Raw genomic sequence first — 24403 nt, 5'->3', positions numbered from 1 at the left:
TATACTTAACATGATAAAGAAAATTAAGTTGTATTACAGTATTTGTCACACATAAAAAACAAAAAATATTTTCTCCATAATTTCTTTTTTGTTACTTTGATTAACAAACACGCAAAAACAGTCAATCACCATTATTTTACATTTTATTATTACAAAACATACAAAACTTGCATCTAGATATACACACACAGCCAAAATAGACTGGCCTTTGATGGATAGACTGCAGAGTGCCTAAATCTTCATCATAAACGTGACATTCACAGCACACCCCTGGGGGCAGTGTCCACACAGGCATGGCTGTTTATTACAGCTTCCAGGTAAGGACTGATTTATCACCATATTATAACCATAGATATGATTATAACAACAACAGACAGAGCGTACACAAAGGTACTCAGAGCATATTTCAGCAAATTATATCGACACCACGTAAACAAACAACTCTGCTGCTGTCTTGCTAGAAATATATTCAGTGTATAAAGTTCATGGCTCACAGAGGTATATGATCTATATGGTAAATGATGTATAGGTTCATATTAATTGTAACACATTCCCTGAAGTTGAGAGTTTAAACCCTGCATAGGTCAAACCCTGAATCAAGGATTTCTTCTGGTCTACTAAACACAACATTTCTCCCTTTTCTTTGAGGTATATTGTCACTTTTTCTGGAGCTCAGTGGCTTAAAGAGTCACGTTTTTGGCAGTTTCTCAGGATTTGATTAGTTTGTCAGGACTATTTAACACTGCTTTGCTATTTAAGTGTTAGAAAAGTGCATTATATTTTCTGAACACGAGTGACAGATTGCATCACATTTGAATAACAAATCGGCACACTGGAGAGCAAAAGTCCTTGTTCTGATCTGCTTCTTCTCCTTTTTATTCACCTGTGAACGGGAAAGTAAAAATAATCAGAAAAGATGAATAAAATGAGAAAATGTATTTTTGCTTTACAAAAAATCTTCAAAACATACCTGATCTGAACAGTACACAATTGTCTTTGCATTCATCCTCTGTTTCGAAACGGTTGTCATTTCCACCACAACCTCCATACCAAAACTGTGCACAGGCGTTGGCCTGCTTGTCATAGTACCAGCGGATGATGTAGTCTCTGCAGGTGCCTTGATCCAGGATGAGCTTACAGCGGGGATCAATAACAGGGGCTTCTGAAGGAGAAATTTGTGTTTTTAATCCATACTGTATAATATACACTCACTGGTCACTTTATTATTAACATTGTGTTAAAGGAGACATATTATTCCCCCTTTTCAAAAATTAAAATAGTTCCCAGGTGTCTTGAAGACATGGCATGCTTTGGTCAAAATACCCCAAGGATCTTTTCATACTCTCAAAACAGCCTTGTTCAGAACGGTAGGATCTTTTGTAGGACAGTTGTATTAGATTGCATTCGTTTTTGCAAAGTGTGCCTCATAAACAGCCAATCAGGGTTTTAGTATAAAGTACAAAGTACAATGGCACAATAGACAAAGAGAATGAAAATAGACTGACACCCTCATAGTTGTCTATCTAGCATGTCTGTATTTGACTAAGTTGTACATTGAGTTGGGATGCAGCACTCACCTTCAGGTAGGACAGGATTCACCACTCGCTGCAACTGATTAGAGTTGGATAAAACTGAATCCCGTGTTGACGAAGATGTTGAAGATGAGACTGAAGTTGAGACTGAAGTTGAAGAAGATGATGAAGGTGATGAGCCTGCCTCACTGGAGACAGAGCTTTCTCTCACAGCTGATACCAATGTTGTTTTGTTGACGACTGCCACAGTGCTACTGCCACGAATGTGTGCTCTGATGTCTAAATCCTCGCCATCATCATCTTCCACTACCTAGATTAAGACGACAAAATGAAAATGTATCAGTGAGGTGATGAATTCTGCACCAAAAATAGAGAAAATAGTTACTTAAAAGTCTTAAATAAAACAAAAATAGTGTTTTAGTAGAGACCTGAATGGGGAGTGGATCAGCACTGATGGGAAGTGTGAATGTGTCCCCTCTGCCTCTATTGATGGTGCGTTTCTCATTTTGGTCTTCCTCTTTGTAAGCGTTACCATTCCCAGTGTTCCCATAGCCATTGTTTCCATAACCATAAGAATTACCATTATTGCCATATCCATTGTTTCCATAACCGTAAGTGTTACCATTATTACCATAGCCATTGTTTCCATAAGTATTACTATTATATCCATTTGTATTCTCTACATGGCCATTGTTTCCATTAACACCATGGCCATGACCATTGTTGCCGTTCATGTGTCCATTTGTGATACGATTGTAAATAAGTGCACCATTTTCATCTTCACAGAACTGATTGACCAGTTTAGACTCCAATGCTGGAAAAAAAAAAGAAATCAGGAGATTGGTTAATAATAAGCTTATAAACTTTTTCATGAAACATGCTGCTGAAGCATGATGTTTATAAGATCTGACTGTGATTATCACCTGGTAGCGTGTTGAAGTCATCAATAAGGTACATGTGTTCAGTGTCGGGGTCAGAGGCAATGAGGTTGAGTTCTCGCAGGAACTCAGTCTGGGTAGGATCAGAAGAATTGACGATCCCAAGGGCGTACATCTCAATGTTTGCAGCATGAGCCTCCCTCACAGCTAAGTCAAGTTTGACAGGCTCTCGTTTGTCGGTCTGACCGTCAGTGATGACGATGGCTACTTTTCTGACTCCAGGCCGAGCGCTGTAGAAAGCCTCCTGAGTTGCCTTGCGGATGGCGGTGCCAGTGTATGTGCCTTCACCCATGTAAGGCATTTTCCTGATTGCCTGCTTGACATCCTGTTTGGTCATGTAACGAACCAAGTTGAACTCCAAATGGACGTCCAGACTGTAGAGAACCAGTCCGATTCTTGTGGCATTGCGGCCAACTGTGGTGCGGTCCACCAACCGTGTGACAAAGTCTTTGATGATTTCAAAGTTCTCAGGGCCGACACTTTCTGAACTGTCGATGACAAACACAAGCTCCATGGGCCTTTCCTTGCACTTGACGCCACATCCTGAAAGAAATAAGGTCCAACCATAGGTTTTAGCATTTGTACAAAGCCTTTTCTATCTTAGAGAGGGTCTACACAATATTTACCATCCTAAGATGAGCTGCTAAAATGATGTAATTAGCACTGAACAAATGCAGCTGAGGCAGATGAGAATTAGTCATTAGTTTGGTTGTAAACCAAATTATCAGTGGCAAAGTCAGAGAGTTACTAAAGTTGATAGGGTTGATTCTCTGGGGCCCATGAATGACAATACAAAGTTCTATGGTAATTGATCCATTGGTTAAGATATTTTAGACACAGTCACAGACACATCAACAACATCCACCACTGCCATCAAGGCTTAAAAACCTGAAGCTTACACAAAATCCTGCTGCCAGAATTCAGACCAGACTAACAAAAGGTGTACGAGTGTCTTCAAAACACTACTAATAAAATAGACTTGACTGGTGTTCCTACCACAGATTTCTTTGATCAGCTTAATGATGTCTTCTCTCTGAAAAATAAGGAACATTAACATTAGTATAATATCACAACATTTTACTGAAAACTCAACTGTTTGTTTGATTGAGGAACTCACTGTAAGGCCTGGTTCTCCCTTAGTTCCTGGCCTCCCCTGGGATTGGAGAAAAGTTGAAAACAATGTCACTTTTTTATTACCAATGTATCAAACAACTCATCTGTTTTGGCTGCATACTTTCTGACGCACACTAGACACATACTTCTTTCAACTTCTTTCTCCAGACTATGAAAAGTATCAAGGCTTGAAGAGACTTTGCAACATTCAATTTCAATTTACTCAATACTTTTTTACTAGAAGGTGGAACTGAGATGCTCATCGTAAGACAACAGTCCCCCATGAATAACACCTTCTGGATTTTGCCATGCAGACTAAGTTTTAAAACTTCTTGATAACATCTTATGAACTATCTGGGGTAGCTGATTATTGACATGAGGACCAATGAATAGTCTGTTGTACTCACTGATTCACCAGGGACTCCGTGATCTCCCAAGTCTCCCTTTAAACCTTTCATACCCCTTTCACCCTGTAATCCACGATCACCCTGTGGCAAGGAAAGAGAACGTTATCATTCAGAGACCAGTTCATCACATATCAATAAAATTCTGGAAAAAATACATCTGAATTCCTCACCTTAGAGCCAGGAAACCCTTCTCCTTGAGGCCCTCTAGGCCCGGTCATACCTTGAGATCCTGGCGTTCCCTGAAATTATAGGTACTCTTAGTTGAGGTACACAGGAGGGATACATCCAAACTTTTGAAAGATCATAAATTATGATTTGTCCTGCAGCCAGTTTGTGAGGCAATTCTGTAGCATGTAACAGCACCTAATAATTGCATCACAGAGCTTTTACTGTTGCTGTAGACAAAATAGTACAAATGCAAATTAAATTTCATCATGAAGATAATGATGGTAACATTTACCTTTGGGCCTTGAACACCTTCTCCTTGAGGTCCACTTGGCCCAGGAGGTCCGGGTCTTCCAACAGTACCCTTAATACAAATGTTTAAAAGAGCATTTAGTAAGTGATCAGATACTTGCATAGTGCAATCTTCAACCTTACAAATTAATGAATTAGTTAATGGATCATTTGTTCAATTATTAGCTTTGATTCAGATTAGTAATGTCTTACTGATGGTCCTTGTAAACCCTCTCCTGGTGGGCCGGGCAAACCTGGCAATCCTCTGAAGCCAATGTCACCCTGGAACAGAAATGATATTATGAAATGAACTATGATATGTCACGATATGCACACAAACACAGAGACAAAAAACATGTAGACAATGACCTTAGGACCAGGTATTCCTATCCCTTCTGGGCCAGGTTCTCCTGATAAGCCTGGCATACCTGGAGGACCCTGAAAAAAGTGCAGAGATTTGATGAGACTGAACCAGCTTGAACAGGATGTTACTGACTACTGAAAGGTAGGATTTCTAATTGGTAATACAAACCACAGGGCCAGGAATGCCTTCACCCTTTGGACCATATGGACCTGGTAAACCTGGATAACCACGATCACCCTAGTTCAGAGACCAAACACAGTGATGAAAACCCACAACATAACGCAGCCTGTACAAACTTATATTATATCTATCTAAAATTAAAATGGCCGTGTTTACCTTTGGACCAGGTAGTCCGTGGCCTGTTTCCCCAACAGGACCAGGAGGCCCAGCAGGACCTAAATCACCCTGGAGACAAAACAAAGTCACAGTGATTCTTAGCAGCAACAATATTTTGATGCAATACATGGCATCACACTCACTGGCGGTGTACTACTACCTGCCAACACTGATGATGGGTTTATTTACCTTTGCACCTGATATGGAGCGTCCTGGCTGCCCTGGCATGCCCAGCTGGCCTGGTATCCCACGTTCGCCCTGACAAGAAGGGGTCATCCAGAGATTTACAATGCAATTGGTGCTCTTCATTATTGTAACAATACTCTAGCTGCCAAAACCCTGTAAATGACTTTTTTTTGGGGGGGGGGGCTCTGTTCACCGGTTGGATTAGTGTGGCATAAATCTTCAACAGCAGCATGTTCATTGTTGAATTAATCGAATGAGGTTGGGAACAAGAGCGTTTTCTTCCATTAAACCAACACTAAGTAACTTTTCAACCTTCATAAAATATTTTCATAACTTTTGTGATGATACATTGACTTACAACAGGTTGAATGACACCTCTGTCATGGCCTGAGGGGGTCTGTATCTCTTTCTCTGGCACTAAGCAGCTTTGAGGAGCATGGTAGGAACCCTGCTCTCACTTAAGTTTCACTTTCACTTTTGCGAGTCACAACAAGGAGGGAACAGGCAAAACAGCACTTTAGCAATGGATTATGTTTATGTTTTCACTTTGAAATGATCCACTGGAAACAGAAACTTAGTTTTGATGTCTTCTGTTAATTTTAATGCAGGATATTTACAGGGCTTCACGCTAGTGTTCATGGGAAATGGAGTCTTTCTTCAGGCAAAACACTACCGCTTTGGTCCACAGGCACTGCCAAACTCAACCAAAACTGAAAGTTCTTTAGTACTGCTTTAATGCTTACCTTTGGTCCTGAGGGTCCTGAAATACCTGGAGGCCCATGTAACCCACGGATACCCCTCAGACCCTGGTCGCCCTGGGCGGAGGTAAAGACCACACACCATCTGATTAATGTTTGATCCGATAAACAATGTGAAGTACACACAAGGACATCATCTAACATACCTTCTCTCCTTGAGTGCCAATCCCTTGTGCTCCCTCAGAACCTCTTAAACCTGGTAGACCGGGCTCACCCTAAGAGAGAAAAGGTAGAAGAGATACTGGAAGTACTTTTTCATTGTAAGCCAGTGGAAGTAAGAAAGGGAGCTATGGTTCAGATTATATGATTCTAGGAGGAACCTGGGTTACACATAAGAAGTTTTTCACACAGTTGGCATTATGCGCTCTACCTTCTGCCCTGGAGCTCCATCCTCTCCAGGAAGACCAGGCAGACCACCCAGACCAGCTGATCCAGGCTCTCCCTGCAATAGCAGAAAAGTGTTATTTCATTTTTGATGGATTCAATACATTAACACTGGTAACAGGACCACAATTAAATTGGTTCTCATCACGGCTGGTTTACCTTTGAACCAGGCTCACCAATGCCTCTGTCTCCTGGACCTCCCTGCTCTCCTGGTAATCCTTGGTCTCCCTGGGAACAGGATTAGTTTTTAACTTGGTACCTTACACACACAGTTGGTTGTGTGTCCTGGACTTGTTTGCCATGTTGTTAGAACACTTTACCATTAATTTATATTGTTTATGATATCAAACACAATATCAGACCCTGATTACATTCAAGTCTGTGCATAAGATCGATTTTACGTCAATATAAAAAATCAAATGGAATCAAAATCTTAGTCTATAATTGGTGGTTCTGTGCTGGCTCTCTGTGAACAAACCTTAGGTCCAGGTAAACCTTCTCCTGGAAGACCCCTGCCTCCTGGTGGCCCTCTTGGACCCTCAGTTCCCTAAGCAAAATTAAGATTGGAGGGTTATCAATGCAGGATGTGTTACAGTGGCACATGGGGCGTGCCAGAGAAATTAGATACATGACTTTATTAACATTTAGGTAACAATATCCTACTGACCTTTTCTCCCTGTATGCCCGCTCCAGTCAGTCCAGTTGGCCCTGGAACACCTTGAGGCCCCAGATCACCCTGAAAGTAAAACAGCATAGACAAGTCAGCACAGACATTTGTTCTATATATGACAATAGAAACTGAATGACAGAACAGACTGCAGATACCTGACCATCCCCCACCTTCTGATCATCTCCCACCTGTGCACTCCTAACACCTCAGATCTTGCATTGTACCTTTTTGCATTACAGCCAAGTTCTCTTAAGATTTAAATTAGATTATTAAACTACAGCCCATCACATACTGCTCTGAGCTAGAAGGTTGTTGTTGTTGGTGATGATGTTTGATTATATCATATATATTAACTGAAATACATCAGAAATTAAATTGTGTTCATATAGACTTTTCCAACATAGCAGAGAAAAACTCTCAGGGAGGAACTGTGAAGTGTATGTTGAAGTGAATTTTCTTTCTTAGATGATAAATCTATCACCCACCCTTTCTCCTTTGATTCCTACTCCCTGCTGTCCTCTTGGTCCCCTTGGTCCTGCGAGCCCCCGATCACCCTGAGGAACAAAATCAATCCATCAGTGTCAGTTTCATTATTATCAGTTACATCACAACACCACTTGAGATTGGGCCACAGCCAAATTTGCATTGTTCTCACTGAAGACACCATGGAACAGGAGCATGTTGGCTCCTGTACGCCTCTTATGATTGATACCAAATGATCCTATTCTGCAGGAATGGTACTGTTTTTTTCTCCTTCCTTCATGGCTGAAAGATTCTTTGACCTTTTCCACTACGAAGGAATAATAAAGTTTTGGGCGGTACTGATAGGAGCAGTATGACCAACATGTGAAGCGAAATACAGATATTCCAAACCTGATCATTTTAACTTCATGTTAGTGAGTGGAGGAGAGAGGATTTCATAACCTATGACATATCGCTCATACAAGAGGTAGAAGTCGGCAGAGGGATGAAAGTTATAACAGCCAGTTTGGCACAGATGTGTAATTGCCTGAGGACATTTTCTGCATTCTTTTTCCATGAGCTTCCTTTAACAAATAATAGTGTGCATACTAATCCTAACAACCTCGTAAATAAACTCCTCCCATCGTCACATTTTCCCACAAGTTCTGTCGTGGGAGGGTCTTTATTCTTATTTAAGTATCATAATCTCACTTCATTGTGGTTATATTTTGTTTCCGTACAGTAAAATGTGTTGTCACTATTAATCTCCAAGCACATGTTACACTGTAAGCCATATATCATCATTATAGTTACACTCAGTCTTTTATGAGATGTTAAACCCTCTGCTGAATCCCAGCTATCTCCCTTTAGAGATGGAGCGTTTGCAAAGTGTATGTTCCATAGTACAGCATGTTGCAGCATGTGGTAAGAGATATAGTTTTCACAGGCTTTACATATCATCACAGAGAGTATTAATGCTTGAATGAACACCTGAGCTGCAAGTCAGTCAGTTAGAACAGAGTGAGATCTGCTTTTGACAGATGAAGACCATGAACTGCAGAATGCCCGTTACATACACAACTAGACTGAAACATACACTCAAACATTAGCAATGTCTTTCTTGTTATTTTCAGTCCTGAGAATTATGTACTAGAAATGGCAGCGATACACATTTGTAGCCAGTATCCCCTTAGGATCTAACCCCTAGGATATATTCTTCTCATTTATAAATACTTTTTCTTAAAGCAGAAGTAAGCGGAATGTTTGTGTTAATGTAAGTCTTAAATAGTTATATCTTCCGACAGCAATAACTTATATAGAGTGTTTGGTCTGAAACACGGGTCTGTCAGTCACTCTGCTCTGCTCTGCTGTAAGCCGAGGAGAAAACTTTCCTTGTATCCTACAACCTTTATCCAATGAGGAGAGAGAACGGCATAAAGGGGCGGTCCTCTCTGTGTGCGCAGCCAAGGGATGCGCGTGAATGTGGTGACGTAGGGACAAGGGCGGGGACTGCTAACTCCATCGGCTGACAAGAAGTTAGCCAAAACGACCGGATCGCTTACTTCTGCTTTAAGTTATGTATATATTTTTACTAAAAATCTTTTCAATTTTATTATCTTATTTTTCTAATGTTATGCTTGCTGCTGTGACACAATAATTTCCGAGCCTGGGATATATAAAGTAGATCTTAATCTTAACATCTGATTCATGCAATATTTGTGCAAATAGGCTTTGAGCATGTTATTCCCACCGCTCTTTGCTTTCCATTTTATTTTATAATAGGCCTTGAATGCATTTCCAGCAGCACTGTGGTTCCACACATTTATCCCTTAGCTAAACAGGGGGTTAAATACCTTACAAAAGGGCGTGTCAACAGTATAAGTGATAGAGGGGTCTTAACTTTATTCTTCTTTGGTGAATGGCTTTTGTCTCTTGCTGATCTACCCTACAGAGAACTGTGGCAAAACAACGTACAGCGTGTTCAAGTCTTGACACACTCGAAATAATACCTTTGGTCCGGGGAACCCTTCACCATGGGGTCCTTTTTCCCCTTGAACACCTTGTGGTCCTTGAGGTCCCTGTAAACAAAGCCAAAGTATGCAATGTGTCACCCAAATAGTGTTCAAGTACCTATATGGACTTTCTCAACATGTCACACATGTCACTGACACAAATATTACACACACAAAACTACCCAAAAATGTGCCATGGCACAGTTTGCTCTAAACTTACAGAAAGTCCAGGTTCACCCACTCCTGGAGGACCTGGAGGACCTGATCTGCCCTGGAACCCCATGTCGCCCTGCAGATCGATGTTGTATATTAGTTCAGTAACAGCAACGAAAAGAAACGTACCATTCAAATAATCACAGTTAGGGTTAGGGTTAGTACGATAAAGCAAGTACAATAAAGTATTATAGGTTGAATCATAGAAAGACTCACTTTTGGTCCAGGGAGCCCAATACCAGTTTCCCCCTGAATTCCTGGAGGCCCAGATGGGCCACGTTCACCCTGTGATCACAAACATAATAACACTCGTCATTAATTTTGCGTTGTCCTTTACTATCTTTTAAACGTCTTGATTTGAACCTTTTCAGAGAATGGCTTCCTCTGAAAAGACAAGATGATCCTTTGAGCTAAATCCTTTGTGTTTACTGTAAAGTTGGCGAGATGTTTGATCTCTACTTGCATGTCAGGACAAATATGAGCAAATCTTAAGCTCCAAGAACTTCTCAGAGTTTAAGAAACTCCAAACACAAATAACTGTTGGAAGATCAAAGATTCTTGGGGTTGAAGTAACTTTTATCTAAAGGTAAAAAAAAACACTAATGAAGAGCCTGACAAGAAAGACATGTGATATACCATAGTCCTTTCACCTGTTTTAACACAATAGTTTCTATATCCTATTTGTGAATGTGAATTTAACCTGGATAATTTGCCTAACAATGATCTTGTCCCAGATGTGCTGATTTGATTGTCAGGATTAACAAGTAAGAATTTACATTTGAATTTGCAGTTTTCTATAGAAATAATAGAATAGAATAGGTACATACTGTACATAAATACACATTATAGAAATACAGAGGTCTCACCACACAGAGACCACCAAGACTGCTGTCAATCTTTGCAAATGCTGCCTACATGTCCTCACATGGTGAGACATCGAGCATACACTGATTCTCTGTGTAGATTATTAACTGCGGATCTTGTTGGAGAGGCTGACACTGCTGTAGGCACTTCCTAGTCTGTTTTCAGAAAAAAAGATACAAGCCCTACGCAGAATGTGATTTTTTAGTGCTGGTGGTTCATCCCTGTGCCAGAAAATAACAGTAATGATGGAGAAGACTATTGGGTCATTGCCAAATGTTCACGTAGGGGTCTATTACCAGACAAACAGCCCTCTCTGCTGTATGGTTAAGTCTGGGGTAGTAAAACTCCCAACCTCTAGTTTACACTAATTTAAAAGGAAACATAAAGGTCACAGCAGATGTGCGCAACGAGGTAGGTGAGAGTGGTTCAAAAGGGGCTGACCTGCTTTCCCTGAGGGCCTTCTGGTCCATGGTCTCCATGTGGTCCTGGTAACCCCTGGGCAGAGACAACATGCAGCCATTAATGTTGAAACACCCAGAAACGGATCATTATGTGAGTATGTGAGTTTTGGTATCACTCCGTATGAAGAGACAATATGAAGCCTTGAAATATCCAAAAACAAGACCTGTAGTCACATGGATTATTACTAACCTGCAGACCTCTGATTCCTCTTCCACCAACTGGACCCTCAAGACCCTGGAGCACAATACATCAGGAATAGAAAGACATTAGCATTAAATACAGTATGCTCAAATTGTGAGCATATATTTTCAGTGTGTTTAGTGTCAGCTGTGCAGTCGTACCCTGTCTCCTTTGATTCCTGGAGTGCCGCACTCACCCCTCTCACCCTATGTAGACATCACAAGTGTTGCACATTAAACTGAATCCAGCGACATAAGATATAGTTATTGTATTAGCCTGAAATGCCATACCTGCTCTCCTTTGTAGCCAGGTTTCCCCTGCAATTAAAATAAAAAAAAAGTGATGTTGGACAAACAAGAATGAATATTTTATTATATCTTTATTTTGGTCATATACAAGTACAACATACCTCAGCACCCTCTCGTCCAGGTAGTCCACTTAATCCTGCTTCGCCCTGATGTGACAGGATAACACTGGTTCATTACATCAATATCATTTAGTCCGAGGTATAGTTAGAAAAGTAGACACCCTCTAGTGGTGAGGTTTCAGATTACAACTAACTGAATACCATTCCTCACCTCTCGCTTAACAAGTATACGGGAGCTTTTTTGGCCTTAAGGTTATGTCAGAAGATAAAAGTGAAAAATAGAGTTTATTTTGTCCATTCTTAGCTATTGTAGAAACAAAGATGTATAAAGTAGCACTCAATCAAAGCCAACAAATACACTTTTCAGGTAAGTCTCAGTAAGATCTGTTTACCAGTATTTGTTGAACTTTTAAGTAGAGGTTTATGCACATTGCAGGACAGCGACTAATAAATATCTACTAAAAACCTGACCAGAACTCATGGATCAGTCAAACCACCTATAAAGCAATCTCAAAGGATTTGATTACCACTTATTAACACGCACCTATCTTCAGGGGAGGGTACATATACGTATATGTTGCCAATGTAACAGTAATAGGGGTTGTATCAATGCATCAATATTGGAGATCACTGAGAATTCAGCAGAAATATTGTGGTCTTAAATATAGAATCAAATATTTAACAATGTCATTACTAAATATGTATTCATCAGTTTTAAATTACCTGCATGTAATTGATAATCATACAAACAGAAGACCAGATTAACTAATTGTACTGTTTACAATGGGCTTGTTTGACAGTTGCTGAAAATATGACCAATTACCTCCACAGTTTACATAAACTGGATGTCCCAGTGTGAGAACCCTGACAACTTCCTCCAAAAGACACATAGACTTTAGATGAGCAGCACAGGAAGGATTATATAACACCTGAAAGAGCCCTCAAGGTCAAAGAGTCATAGTACATATGTCCATCAAAAAACGCACACCTTTTGCCCTCTAAGGCCTGGGGCTCCGTCATCTCCGGAGCGACCTTTCTTCCCCTAAGGAATGAAACAAAATACGTGTTAAGATTAATTTCTTCTCCTAAGATTTTTGCCCTCCAGTCCATGTACACTGTTTGCAAGTTTCTTTTATTTCCTAGACAGAGATTGTTTGCAACAGAGGGGAAAAAGTCACTGGGCTAATTTCTGAATGAGTCTTATATGTGTGCTTGCTTATTGATTTGACAGCTGAAGACATAGGTGGACATGAGGCGTCTTGTCCACAGAGCCAGGAGTCGTTGTCTTGAGATGCACCTGGACAGCGTGTGTCTGTTGCTATCCGCCAGAAATCGCTAGTTTGTGACCATTAAACTAATGAGCGCAATTATGAGAGCCTCTTAGTCTGAGCGTAAGAATTTGAAGAATCTCTCTAAGGAAAAAGCACCTGGTTAATGACCACGCAGCTGTCTGTCAGCAACGTGATTATCTGCCGGGTCGCTGGAAAAGCCTCACATTGCCTCTGACATCTGACATCCGAGATAGACGGGGGAATGACTGGAAGTTTGCATATACGTCTAAAAGTGCAAGTGGATGTCTAGAGGGGATCGTCTTCTTCTTCTTTGTCAAGCATCACACAGAAGTGATGTGTAATGTCTGGTGCTCCATGCTGCACTCCCACACCCCATATCACTGTGTCACTGACCTTGCAGCGCTAGGGGTTGGATGTTGGATTTATTATGGTCAAAGGTCTAGTTTTAAAGAAAAGAAGAGTGTTAAATGTGGTGCCTCTGGTTTCCATGGGGAACATCTTACGTTACATGAGAAATGCACAGTAACGGGCTGAGAAAGGGCACACCACAAACATATTTCTCTGGGATTAACACACCACACTGTCTCCTCTCCTTTCCCTGTTGCCATAGGTATGCTTTAAGAATGTGGGACAGGACCACCTGTCCACTTACTCTGCTTGTGAAAACGCCTGCAAGCTATATACTGACAGGGAAAAGCAAACAATTATCCAATTGTTGAAAACTACACAATTACCATGCTGAAAATATCAGGCTCATGTCAGATTTGTCGGAACCAGATTTCAGGAATCCTTCTTTCTGACAAACCACCGTGACACTTCAAAGGAAATCATTTCTTTAGTTGTGGGATGTTTTGAAAAGTCTGAGGCTAAATACTTACCGCAGGCCCATTGGGTCCCCTCTCTCCTTTCTCACAAGCACATCTCTGCGCCACAGGGCACTTTAACAACAAAAAAAGAAGATTTAATTTTGCTAGGCTGTCATGAATGTAATCCTATATAGTCAAAGTGAGCACCTCTACCCAATTACACATTATTAAATGTCAAATAGCTGTAAATAAGTTGTCTGTTTGTAATAATACTCACTCCTTCATCAGCCAAGCCAGTCTGCAAAGAAAACAAAAGTTGATATAATTAGATGACATCATATAAGATATTGCAGATGCTTATGATGTTTGTACATCCATTGCTTAAAGATGTGAATGTGTCGGGGCCAGGCAGTGGAGTATAAACAATTTTTAAAAATGGAAGGAAAAAGGTGATGTAGACAATTCCTGAATATGTCAGCACGTACGTCAAGTTTTCAAATTCTTTAAGAATGACAAGTTGCATCTTGTGACAGAGCAAGACAAATGGTCTTTCCCAAAAGAGACAAAAAATGAAAAGAAATCCCAATGGACAGGATGAGACCACATACAGATGTTGACTAGTTTTTTGGGGGGTGTAAAGCTGTGGAGAAAAGCTTAAACCCAGAGCTGTCATTCGCATTCTTTCATTTGTCTGGCTGATGCATTGTCATCATTCCATCTCTATACAAATACTTGAACAAGCCTGTCCATGTTGACACCCTGAATAGATGCTCATTCAAAGCAAATGCATCTATTTTCTTTCTCAATGCTGTCCGCTGAAAGACAAGGTATTATACTCACAATCTCAGTGACGATTTTTCCGACTATGTCTTCGTCCTGTAAGTTGTGGAGGAACTTGGCAGCGGGAGAGCTGGCGAGCAGACGGAGCTGGTCTACGTTGGCTGGCTCGTTGGCTGTCCGGGTGATGCCCAGAGTGAAGAATTTAATACCTTGGTTCTTGGCATCGGCGACAGCGGAGAATATGTCAGGGTTTCTCGGGTGAGAGATGCCATCGGTAAGCAGCACGGCCACTTTGATGCTGCCGGGATTGGATTCCTCCAGGTAGATCCTGGTCATGTTGGTGATGGCGTAGGTGGTGTAGGTGCCGTGTCCGATGTAGACAATGGGAGCTATCTGGGTCCTGAAGTTCTCTACGCCCCTCCAGTCTCTGAAGGTTTGCTCTGTGATGACATGACTGCTGTACTGCAGCAGAGCCACCCTCAAACTCAAGAAGCGGCCGTTTGGCAGCTGGAACCCCTGGAGTATTTTCACCACGTCCATAGCGAACTGCTTTTCCTGATCATGGTTGTCCTTAGCACTCTCAGAGCTGTCCAGGAGAAAGGAGAGCTCCAAGCCACAGGCCTCATCTAGCATTGCTGTGTGCACAAACAATGAGACGAAAGACTTTGAATTGCCATTGTAACACATTTTACAAGTCTTATGACTAAACTGAATAAATAAATTACTACTCAATCGATGTCAAAAGCTGGCTTTTTTCTTCTTCTTACAAATCTAAGTCTTCACACAAAGGAGGTTTGCAGTAATTTATGTAGTAAAATTGCACAATCAGACATATGTCAGTCAAAATTAAGGAAAGCATGCACACAAATATTAGCAATATGATGAGCTCTATGAAGACTGAAAAAGGAACATTTTGTTTCTGAGAGATTGTCATGCTTACCTTGTCCATCATGAATATTTGCAGAAAGAGGTGACAGAGGTTTGCTCCTGAATTTTTTGCTAGTTTTCCTCTCATCATAAAAGTCTTGGGCCCAGACACTGGTCAGCGCTGTGACCAGCAGCACCGACTTCAAGTGTTGAAACATCCTTGCCCCGGCTACAGAGAAAAACAACAACAATTCAAAATCATTCAGTGTTACAATCCATAAAAGTTCTTGATGCATCAGATTATGATTAGCTGCATCAGTAAACAGTACAACAGTTTAGGTTGAATGTCAAAATTATGTATTAATAGTATTTGTGCATCCTAATTACCAACCTCCCCTGAAAAAACTGCAAATCTAGTGTTTCAGTGCAGCCCAAAATATCGAGTTGGAAAAGGCAGCAGGAGCAGCAGAGGACCAGAGTGCAGCGGGCTCCAGTTAGCTCATTGATCCCGTAGCAGCAGCAACAGCAGCAGCAGCAGCAGTGTCAGTCATTCTGGGGAGCCGAGACTGAGAGACCCCAGGAAGCTCACCTCTCCTTTATAGGGAGGCAGATCCTGTGGAACCTTGCCAAGACTCCAGCTCTGCCCTCAGGGCATTGGGGGGCGGGGGGTGGGGGGCTGGAGATATGGGTGGGTGCAACAGTGAAACAACATTGTGCGTGTTTACTAAATGTGGTGTTTTAATTACCATGGGTAGTACAATCTACTTCAGAGTATAGTGTATTATAATTTTGTGTCATGTTTCAAATTTTAAAACCTAACCATTACCTGCACTAACTTTTTTTTATTTATTTTTTTACATAGGCTACAATACACTACAATTAGATTGACCATTCAGTTCAGCTTATTATTTACACTGGAGGATAAAATGTCTATGATGAGGTTGAGCTTTACTTGAAGGCTCAGATAACATAGATTAAAAGCTCTTTGTTTTGATGATTTAGTTGCATATAAAAAGGAAGAGTGGAATTTCTTCACATATGATTGATATGATTTAATGCTAGCATACACTTTTAACAGCTGATGTAAGTGGTAATTTTGTTAATGAAACAACTGTGAACGTGTGAAAATGATCTAAATATAAACTAGAGTGAAGTTACAATGTAATAAAAAATAGCACTTAGGTGACATTGCAACAATACATTTGGGTTAAAAGGAAAGTAAAGAGTAAAGAGGTGATATAAAAGTGCATTGATGCCAGCAGAAATTCTGCAGGTAGGATGTTTTAAAGGCCAGTGACCCTGATGGAAAATGCCTGGTCACCTTTGGTCTACACCCTGGACATAGGAATGACCATAACAGTTCTGCCTGGGGAAAAGGGGTTAAAGGTCTAAAAAAAAAATCTGAATTAATTTTCAAATGACCAAACCATGAGAAATAGTGTAGAGATACTAGGAAACAAAGGAATTACATGAATTATCACAGTATCCACTAGACATGTCAAGTGGACCCTAACTTCACTGTGGTTGGCAAAGGACAAATGGTCTGCAATATCCCTGTAATGGTCCATGGAGTTCTATGAGCAAGTTTTGTTTGGATAAGAAATTGATCTGAATAATGTAAGGATGAAAATTATTGTGGAAAACACTTGAGATGGAAAGATGAAGTTTCTTAGAGTGAATATGACACATCATGAATGTACAAGTAGTGACAGCTACACAATAACCTCAACCAATGAGTGCATGATCTGCTGTTACTTATTAGCTATTTGTTTTAATTTAAATATCCTATACCCTGTGAGGGTTTCAATGAGAAGATGCATGACATGGCAATATATCTTTCAGAAAATAAATTACTGAAACCTGCAGGTGGCACTTCACCTCCCAGACCCTAACAGATGACCATCTGACCATTCACTAGTAGAGGTGACCTTTTGGCATACTCCTCCTGATGTGGTTTAAAGATAGGTCTGGTCCTGTGCAGACTGGCTAAGGATTCATGGAGCCTTTTTCCTGCTGTGCTTGAGGTGAAGAAGCTTTGTATTCCAAAGCTCCAGGCAAGAAGTAATTAGAGGAGACTCTCTGACACAAAGGAATGTTGCACTGAATGATGGCTTGGCAAAATACAACCCGTCACATTGTTTTATGATGAATGACAACCAAACATAGTGTTTCTATATAGCAGCGACATTTATAAGTCTAAAATGGCTGTTAAGGCACGTTGACTTTCACAGGTTTATGACTGATTGAGTGTGTTTGTCATCCTCATTGTGTTTGTGTCTACCAGTGATTACAGAAGAAGAACATTATTTGTGTTTAAGTGTGGTAAAAGCACTAATGATGGGTTTATAGGTCATATAAAATGACATGGGAAAAAGATTGGCAGATCAATCAACCATTCAGGACTAGGTGATTTGATGCCTTCTTTGGATGTACCTTGAGATCTTACTGTTGTGTCGATGTCACCTCGGGGGCTTCAATTGGTTGGTTTTCGTCTACTCACCTTCACATATTCTTCACATACTGTTTTGTAACCTAGGTGTTTTCTCTCATCTTAATCCCTTGCCACTGGCTTGACCATTTTAGCAACTCCAGAGAGGTCTTTGATGGCTTGATGTTGGGCCTGGCCTCGGATTCCATATCCTTAAGCAATCTGGTAGTTGATCTGCACAGGTATCTGCAACCAACTACAACTGGGTGAACCTTAGTGTTACAGCCATGTTGTTCGCCATTGTAGGCCTCTGGTGCTCTTTGGCTTCATCCACAGCACCCTCCCTGGACACTATAAACTGTCATACATGAGAGATGGGAGTTAATTAAACCAAAGCAAAAGATCCATGTTGAAGTTTGTCATAGTGATCTCAGGGGGGCGGTAGAGCCTCAATTCACGGTCATCTTGTAACTTCTAAACCCGATGCTCACAGCTGCATGGCCTCTGGTTTTGCAGTACAGGCCTAGGATAGATAAGATGACAGAGCAGGCTGGGTATTTAAGGTTATCTATCTGCTCTCCAGCAAAACTTCAAGACCTTTTAATGCCTGCCATTGCATTATAGTACAATGGCTTTCTGTGTAAGGCTTGTTTTGCAGTCCACAAGAGTTTAATTTAGGATTTGCTGGACATATGGGTTCAATGGTAAATGGATAGCACGTATAGCACTTTCCTATTAGAGACCACTGAGTGCACTTTGCAATAATTTCCGCTTCACACATTGACTCACACACTCATGATCATGAAAACTCATGCAGTTTGTGGTTCATTATCTAGGAGACATGCAAACCAATGACCTTCTGGTTAAGTGGATGACTTGTCCTACCTCAGCCAACCTAAGTCCTTCACCAAAACACTGGCTGAGGCTCATGGGAAGATGGCAGGACGACAGCCTAGTATGTGGCTTTACTGGCTTGTATAATAGAGCTGGTTCAAAATGCCTCCATGTCCCACAATCCACTTGTCTCAACTCTCACTCTTAACCACTGTGTGACAGATATAGGGTTACCTTTTTGAGCACCATGCTGCTGCTGCAGGATAGATTGCTCTCTTCAAGACCGAGACTTCATGTAGACTTTGCTGCACGTGTCCATCTATGTCTGTCATGTCAGCTGGCTTTGCCTGATAGCCGATGATGGGGTCCACCCACCCCTTTCCAGTTAACAAAGTACTAATTTTGATGGCGCTGAAGAAGTAAATCTACCTTTTTACAGTCTATGAAATCTACTGAGGAAAGCTGCAGATGGGTGTTTGCTGCCCTCTTGTGGTTTGTGAGGGGACAACACTACGACGTGGTGCAGTGCAGTGCGCATGCTCTGGTTGGTTGTGCTCTGCTATAAAAACATCGCCAGTCGCTGTCTGCCAGTGTGCCTTCACCTTCAGCCATCTTAACCATGTTGGGTGCAGTGGGACGTTGCTGCAGCGGGGCTCTGCAGGCTTTTAAGCCTGGGATTAACTCTTTAAAGACGATCAGTGCGAGACATGCAGCCCTTAATTTGAGTAAGTGCATACCTTTTAAACATGGCTCGACTGACAGCATGAGGTGACATTGCATGCCCCATGACTTGTCTGCAATACAAATGCATGCATGCTAGCTAGGTAGGTCAGGCCTCAACTTTACAGTGGAAACTACATTCAACAGGGATTCTTATTCAATAAAAGCTGCTAAGTGATAATGTAAGAGGTCATGTGGTCATATTGTTCCTTCAGTCGGACCTTGTAGCGTTAAGTCATGCCTCGGTTTACTTGTCCAACCAATGACCTTTCCCAACATGTCAAAAGTTTGACACAATGTAGTCTGTGAGTCACAGTAAACATTGAAACATAAAGTTAGCGCTAACATGAAGCACCCAGATGATAGGATAGTCCTTTCCAATGACACAAGATTTTATTAAAATTTTCAGATCCAGGTGCTGCTGTCTTATGCAAAATGAAGTGTAATATGATGTCACTGTCGTTGTCTTTTCCTTGTCATTGTCCTTCCAGGCAGGGGTTATGCCGCCCCAGCTGCTCAGGCTGCAATAGCCAATGGCCGCATAGTGGCTGTGATTGGTGCTGTGGTGGACGTTCAGTTTGATGAAGGCCTCCCTCCTATTCTCAATGCACTGGAAGTGGCCGGACGTGACAGCAGGCTGGTGCTGGAGGTGGCACAGCATTTGGGTGAGTTGGTTTTAAGTCCTTGGTTTTCAACAAATAAGTGTTTGGTTGCCCATCTTAAACTCTAACCCATCGCCTTTAATGTCTCTCATGTTTTTTTTTCTTCTCCAGGTGAAAATACAGTCAGGACTATTGCCATGGACGGTACAGAGGGTCTGGTACGTGGTCAAAAGGTTCTGGACACTGGAGCCCCCATCAGGATCCCCGTGGGCCCTGAGACCTTGGGGAGGATCATGAATGTCATTGGAGAACCCATTGATGAGAGGGGACCAATCAGCACCAAACAGTAAGTATTGACAAGATCACAGTGCTGGATATATTCTATATTTTGTAAAGTTAACAAAATCATTGATATACCAAGCAAAATCAACACTGTTCTAGTCAGTCTGTATAGCATTCTGGCTTGAGATGTAATTTTACAACAATGCTCTGCAAAAATATAGTATTAGTTTTTAATAAAAGTAATTTACTAAAACAGTTTGAGACAAATTGCACCAAGGAGTACATATACATTTGATGGGGTGAATTTACTTTGGTGGTTTAGGTTTTTTCTTGGGATTTATTGAAAACAAAAATATAACTTTTTTTAAAATTTAATCATGACCCTTGTTATCCCACAGGACCGCTCCTATTCACGCTGAAGCCCCTGAGTTCACAGACATGAGTGTGGAGCAGGAGATCCTGGTCACTGGCATCAAAGTGGTAGATCTGCTGGCCCCCTATGCTAAGGGTGGCAAGATTGGTTAGTGGACCATATTACACCCTTTTTTTTTCTCTCTCAATTTCCATACGCGTTTATATTGATAATTCATTATTTCACATTTTGTATTCCTTTAGGTCTGTTTGGTGGTGCTGGTGTTGGCAAGACGGTATTAATTATGGAGCTGATCAACAATGTAGCCAAAGCTCACGGTGGTTACTCCGTGTTTGCCGGAGTGGGAGAGCGAACCCGTGAGGGAAACGACTTGTACCATGAAATGATTGAGTCCGGTGTCATTAACCTGAAAGACACCACCTCAAAGGTAAAACATGCTTATTTGTTAGTGGATGGCATAGCCCACAATGTAAAATGAAATCTTTCAGTTTTGATGAGATTCTTCTTGTTTGTTCTGTGTTGATTCATGCTAAAGTTTTTGGGTCTTTATATCCTCAGGTGGCGCTGGTCTACGGTCAGATGAACGAGCCCCCAGGTGCCCGTGCCAGAGTTGCTCTTACTGGTCTAACTGTTGCTGAATACTTCCGCGATCAGGAGGGACAGGACGTGCTGCTTTTCATTGACAACATCTTCAGGTTCACCCAGGCTGGATCAGAGGTTCACAGCACCAGACCAGTTTTTTTTCCATTATTTGAAGGTTTCATCAACAAAATAGATTTGTATGCATATTAATATTGTGTCTGAATGTTTGTAACTTTCCTCAGGTGTCTGCCCTGTTGGGTCGTATCCCCTCTGCTGTGGGGTACCAGCCTACCCTGGCCACTGATATGGGTACAATGCAGGAAAGAATTACCACCACTAAGAAGGGTTCCATCACCTCTGTACAAGTAAGAAGACACCAAACCCTAACCACATATTGACAGTGGCACACCCTTTGTTTTTCTGTATTACGCTTGCTAAAATTGTTAATTGTGTTACAGGCCATCTATGTACCTGCTGATGACTTAACTGACCCTGCTCCAGCCACAACTTTTGCTCACTTGGATGCAACAACTGTGTTGTCGCGTGCCATTGCCGAGCTTGGTATTTATCCTGCTGTGGACCCCCTGGATTCCACGTCCCGTATCATGGACCCCAACATTGTTGGGAGTGAACACTATGATGTTGCTCGTGGTGTACAAAAGATTCTTCAGGTAAGTCTTGTGCTGGATACTAACACATTTGGGCTGTCAACAATTTGCTAAACAGTTAAACTTTTCATTTTTAGGACTACAAATCACTGCAGGATATCATTGCTATCCTGGGTATGGATGAATTGTCTGAGGAAGACAAGCTGACTGTAGCTCGTGCTCGCAAGATCCAGCGTTTCTTGTCGCAGCCCTTCCAGGTAGCTGAGGTCTTTACTGGCCACATGGGCAAGCTGGTGCCTCTCAAGGAGACGATCAGCGGCTTCCAGAGCATTTTAGGAGGTATGGTTCTGTACAAAAGCTAAAATGCAACTGAATGGGGTGGATTTAATGGGGATTTGATGGAAATTGCTATTCTTTTCTCTCTTCCAGGTGAATATGATGCCCTGCCAGAGCAGGCTTTCTACATGGTGGGTGCAATTGAAGAAGTGGTCCAGAAGGCCGAGAAACTAGCAGAAGAACATTCATAAATGATTTATCTGCAAGGTTGTAAGGTTTTATGAGATAAATATTTGTACAGTACGATTTCTATTTGAGGAACTTCTGACATGTCATGCTAAGTATGTTGTGTTGTGGTACCATTTCTCTGGAAAGGTGAAGAAGAAAATTAAAAACATTATAATTTATTTTTTTGGCATGGTTTTTCCTTTTTTTCTTTGAGCTCTTCTTGAGCATTTTTATTAATACAAAACACTTACATAATTTCTCTTACTGTCTTTTCCTTCGTAAGAACAAAATGACAAAGTTTGGTTTAACTTTGGTTTAGCCTATCATGTGGCGAATTTTCTTATTCAGCTCCCTCTCTTGTGCGAGGAGACTGGCGCTGTGTTCTTTGAAGGCTTCGAAATCCTGTGAAATGATTGGAAAGGAAACATATTGCGAGTGTACTTAACTATAGAGACCGCTGTCAAGTTCACTTCTCCATACTGTAGATTTCAACAAACCTTTACAAGCTTCTCATACGTCCTTGCGGATTCATCAAGAGCACACTGGAGAGACTTCACTTTTACATCTGCGTTGACAGCTTGTGCTTCCCGTTCAAACCTGAGGCAAAGTCGAGGACAAATGAGATGCTTCTTACTTATACGTTATACGTAGCAGTGCAATGAGAAAGGCTGTTGATGCATGATTTTACCTATCCTCTGCTTCAGCCCGAGATTTTTTCTCTTCTCTCCATTTCCTCTCCAGCTGCTGGATTTCTCCTTGTTTCTCCTGTATATTGGACCATTTGTACAAACATGAAGTTACTGGTTCATACTCTGCAGAGCTGTGCTTTTCAGTGAAGAGAACAAATTCTTTGACTACCTGTATAACTCTCCCCCTCTCTATAGACAGAGACAATAGTTCGTCCTTCTTTTTGGTGAGGCTTGCTATGTTTTTTCTTGCGTTGAGCTCATTCAAAGCATGCTTTTCCTCTGCCTTTCCTAGCTTCAGCTTCATATCTAATTGAGAGAAAAAAGGCCACAAAGTTTACAAGTGATTGTATTTCATAACACTTGAGACAATGATAAAATGTTGACTACCCACTTTTGAACTCGGATGCAGCATCTCTTTGCTGTTGCTGTGCATCATGTAATTGTTGCTGTGCATCATGTAATTGATCAAGTAGCAATGCCTCCTTGGCTTGATGCTGATTTCTCTGTTCCAGGAGGTTTGACTCATATCCAGTTAATTTCTCCCTAAGCATTGATGTAAAACACAGTTCATCAGTGTAAACTGGCCAACAACTATCTAAGGCACTTCATTCACAATTCACATTGAATTAAATTTACAATTCAACACAACAGACACAGTGAATCCTCTGATTTACGAAGCTTAAACCAGTGATTGCACTGCACTTTATATTGATACCCGAGTAAAACAATTACTGTGATCAATTTAAAACTTTGAATTCACTAAATCGACACTATTGATCAATCATAGTAACAAAACAAAACTTACCGATATTCATTTTCTTTATTTGTATAATGCTCTGTCAGGAGTTTGATATCTTGCATCAGTTTTTGCACACACACTTCTTTATCTTGTAATTTTTGGGAGAAAAGTGAATCATTTTCTGACTGCAGCTGTTTGTTTTCTATCTTTAACTGGGCATTCTCATTTTTGTATTCCTCCATGAAAGTAATTATACTTTTATTGAGGTTGGCTAAATACACCGTTCTCTCCTCTAATAACTCTGCTTTCTTTATTTTGTCATCCAGTTCTTTCTGACAATCCATTAAACTACTCTCCAGCTCCGTGTTAATTTTTTGCTGGGCTCGCCATCGCAAAAGCATCTCATCTGCTTTCTCTTTCAACATGAGAATTAGATTCGACTGTTCATCTATCCTTGATCGCAGCATTTCTGTCTCTGTGGCATCCTCTGGAGAAAAGCTGAGAAGTTTGTCCACTGACTTCTGGATCATGTCCATATGCTGGTGACAAGGGGACATGTCCAGTGTTAAAACATGACATGGATTTTTAGGGTG

General features: G+C 41.1%; 3 protein-coding genes across 3 annotated transcripts; 1 reads left to right on the top strand and 2 right to left on the bottom strand.

Moving 5' to 3' along the window:
- Positions 1-875: 875 nt before the first annotated feature.
- Positions 876-15667, bottom strand: col28a2a (collagen, type XXVIII, alpha 2a; the record flags this gene model as incomplete). The annotated part of the gene is made up of 35 exons (XM_083996972.1): positions 876-883; positions 971-1162; positions 1578-1842; positions 1961-2346; positions 2456-3013; positions 3467-3503; positions 3588-3623; positions 3991-4071; positions 4161-4229; positions 4451-4519; positions 4660-4728; positions 4816-4884; positions 4979-5047; positions 5147-5215; positions 5336-5404; positions 6076-6147; positions 6237-6305; positions 6461-6532; positions 6634-6702; positions 6953-7021; positions 7142-7210; positions 7630-7698; positions 9616-9684; positions 9839-9907; positions 10048-10116; positions 11137-11190; positions 11347-11391; positions 11499-11543; positions 11628-11654; positions 11747-11791; positions 12693-12746; positions 13875-13934; positions 14080-14100; positions 14643-15217; positions 15523-15667. 35 exons carry the CDS (start codon positions 15665-15667, stop codon positions 876-878), a joined length of 3813 nt encoding a protein of 1270 aa, XP_083853098.1.
- A 3596-nt stretch (positions 15668-19263) lies between these two features.
- On the top strand, positions 19264-22561 carry LOC311004421 (ATP synthase subunit beta, mitochondrial-like). Its single transcript, XM_083996486.1, has 10 exons — positions 19264-19436; positions 19923-20096; positions 20205-20379; positions 20714-20835; positions 20931-21115; positions 21247-21405; positions 21513-21635; positions 21729-21941; positions 22016-22217; positions 22308-22561. The coding sequence occupies exons 1-10, from the start codon at positions 19331-19333 to the stop codon at positions 22403-22405; spliced, it is 1557 nt and encodes a 518-aa protein (XP_083852612.1). The 5' UTR covers positions 19264-19330; the 3' UTR covers positions 22406-22561.
- A 136-nt stretch (positions 22562-22697) lies between these two features.
- LOC311004802 (coiled-coil domain-containing protein 89) lies at positions 22698-24367 on the bottom strand (the record flags this gene model as incomplete). The annotated part of the gene is made up of 6 exons (XM_083996971.1): positions 22698-22784; positions 22880-22979; positions 23071-23147; positions 23241-23377; positions 23463-23614; positions 23877-24367. The coding sequence occupies 6 exons, from the start codon at positions 24365-24367 to the stop codon at positions 22698-22700; spliced, it is 1044 nt and encodes a 347-aa protein (XP_083853097.1).
- Positions 24368-24403: the final 36 nt, after the last annotated feature.

This window comes from Trachurus trachurus (genome assembly GCF_905171665.1).
Source record: "Trachurus trachurus genome assembly, chromosome: 21".
NCBI classification, from domain to species: domain Eukaryota; kingdom Metazoa; phylum Chordata; class Actinopteri; order Carangiformes; family Carangidae; genus Trachurus; species Trachurus trachurus.
Note: the sequence above shows the minus strand (reverse complement) of the source record. Positions and strands in the feature narration are given on the sequence as shown.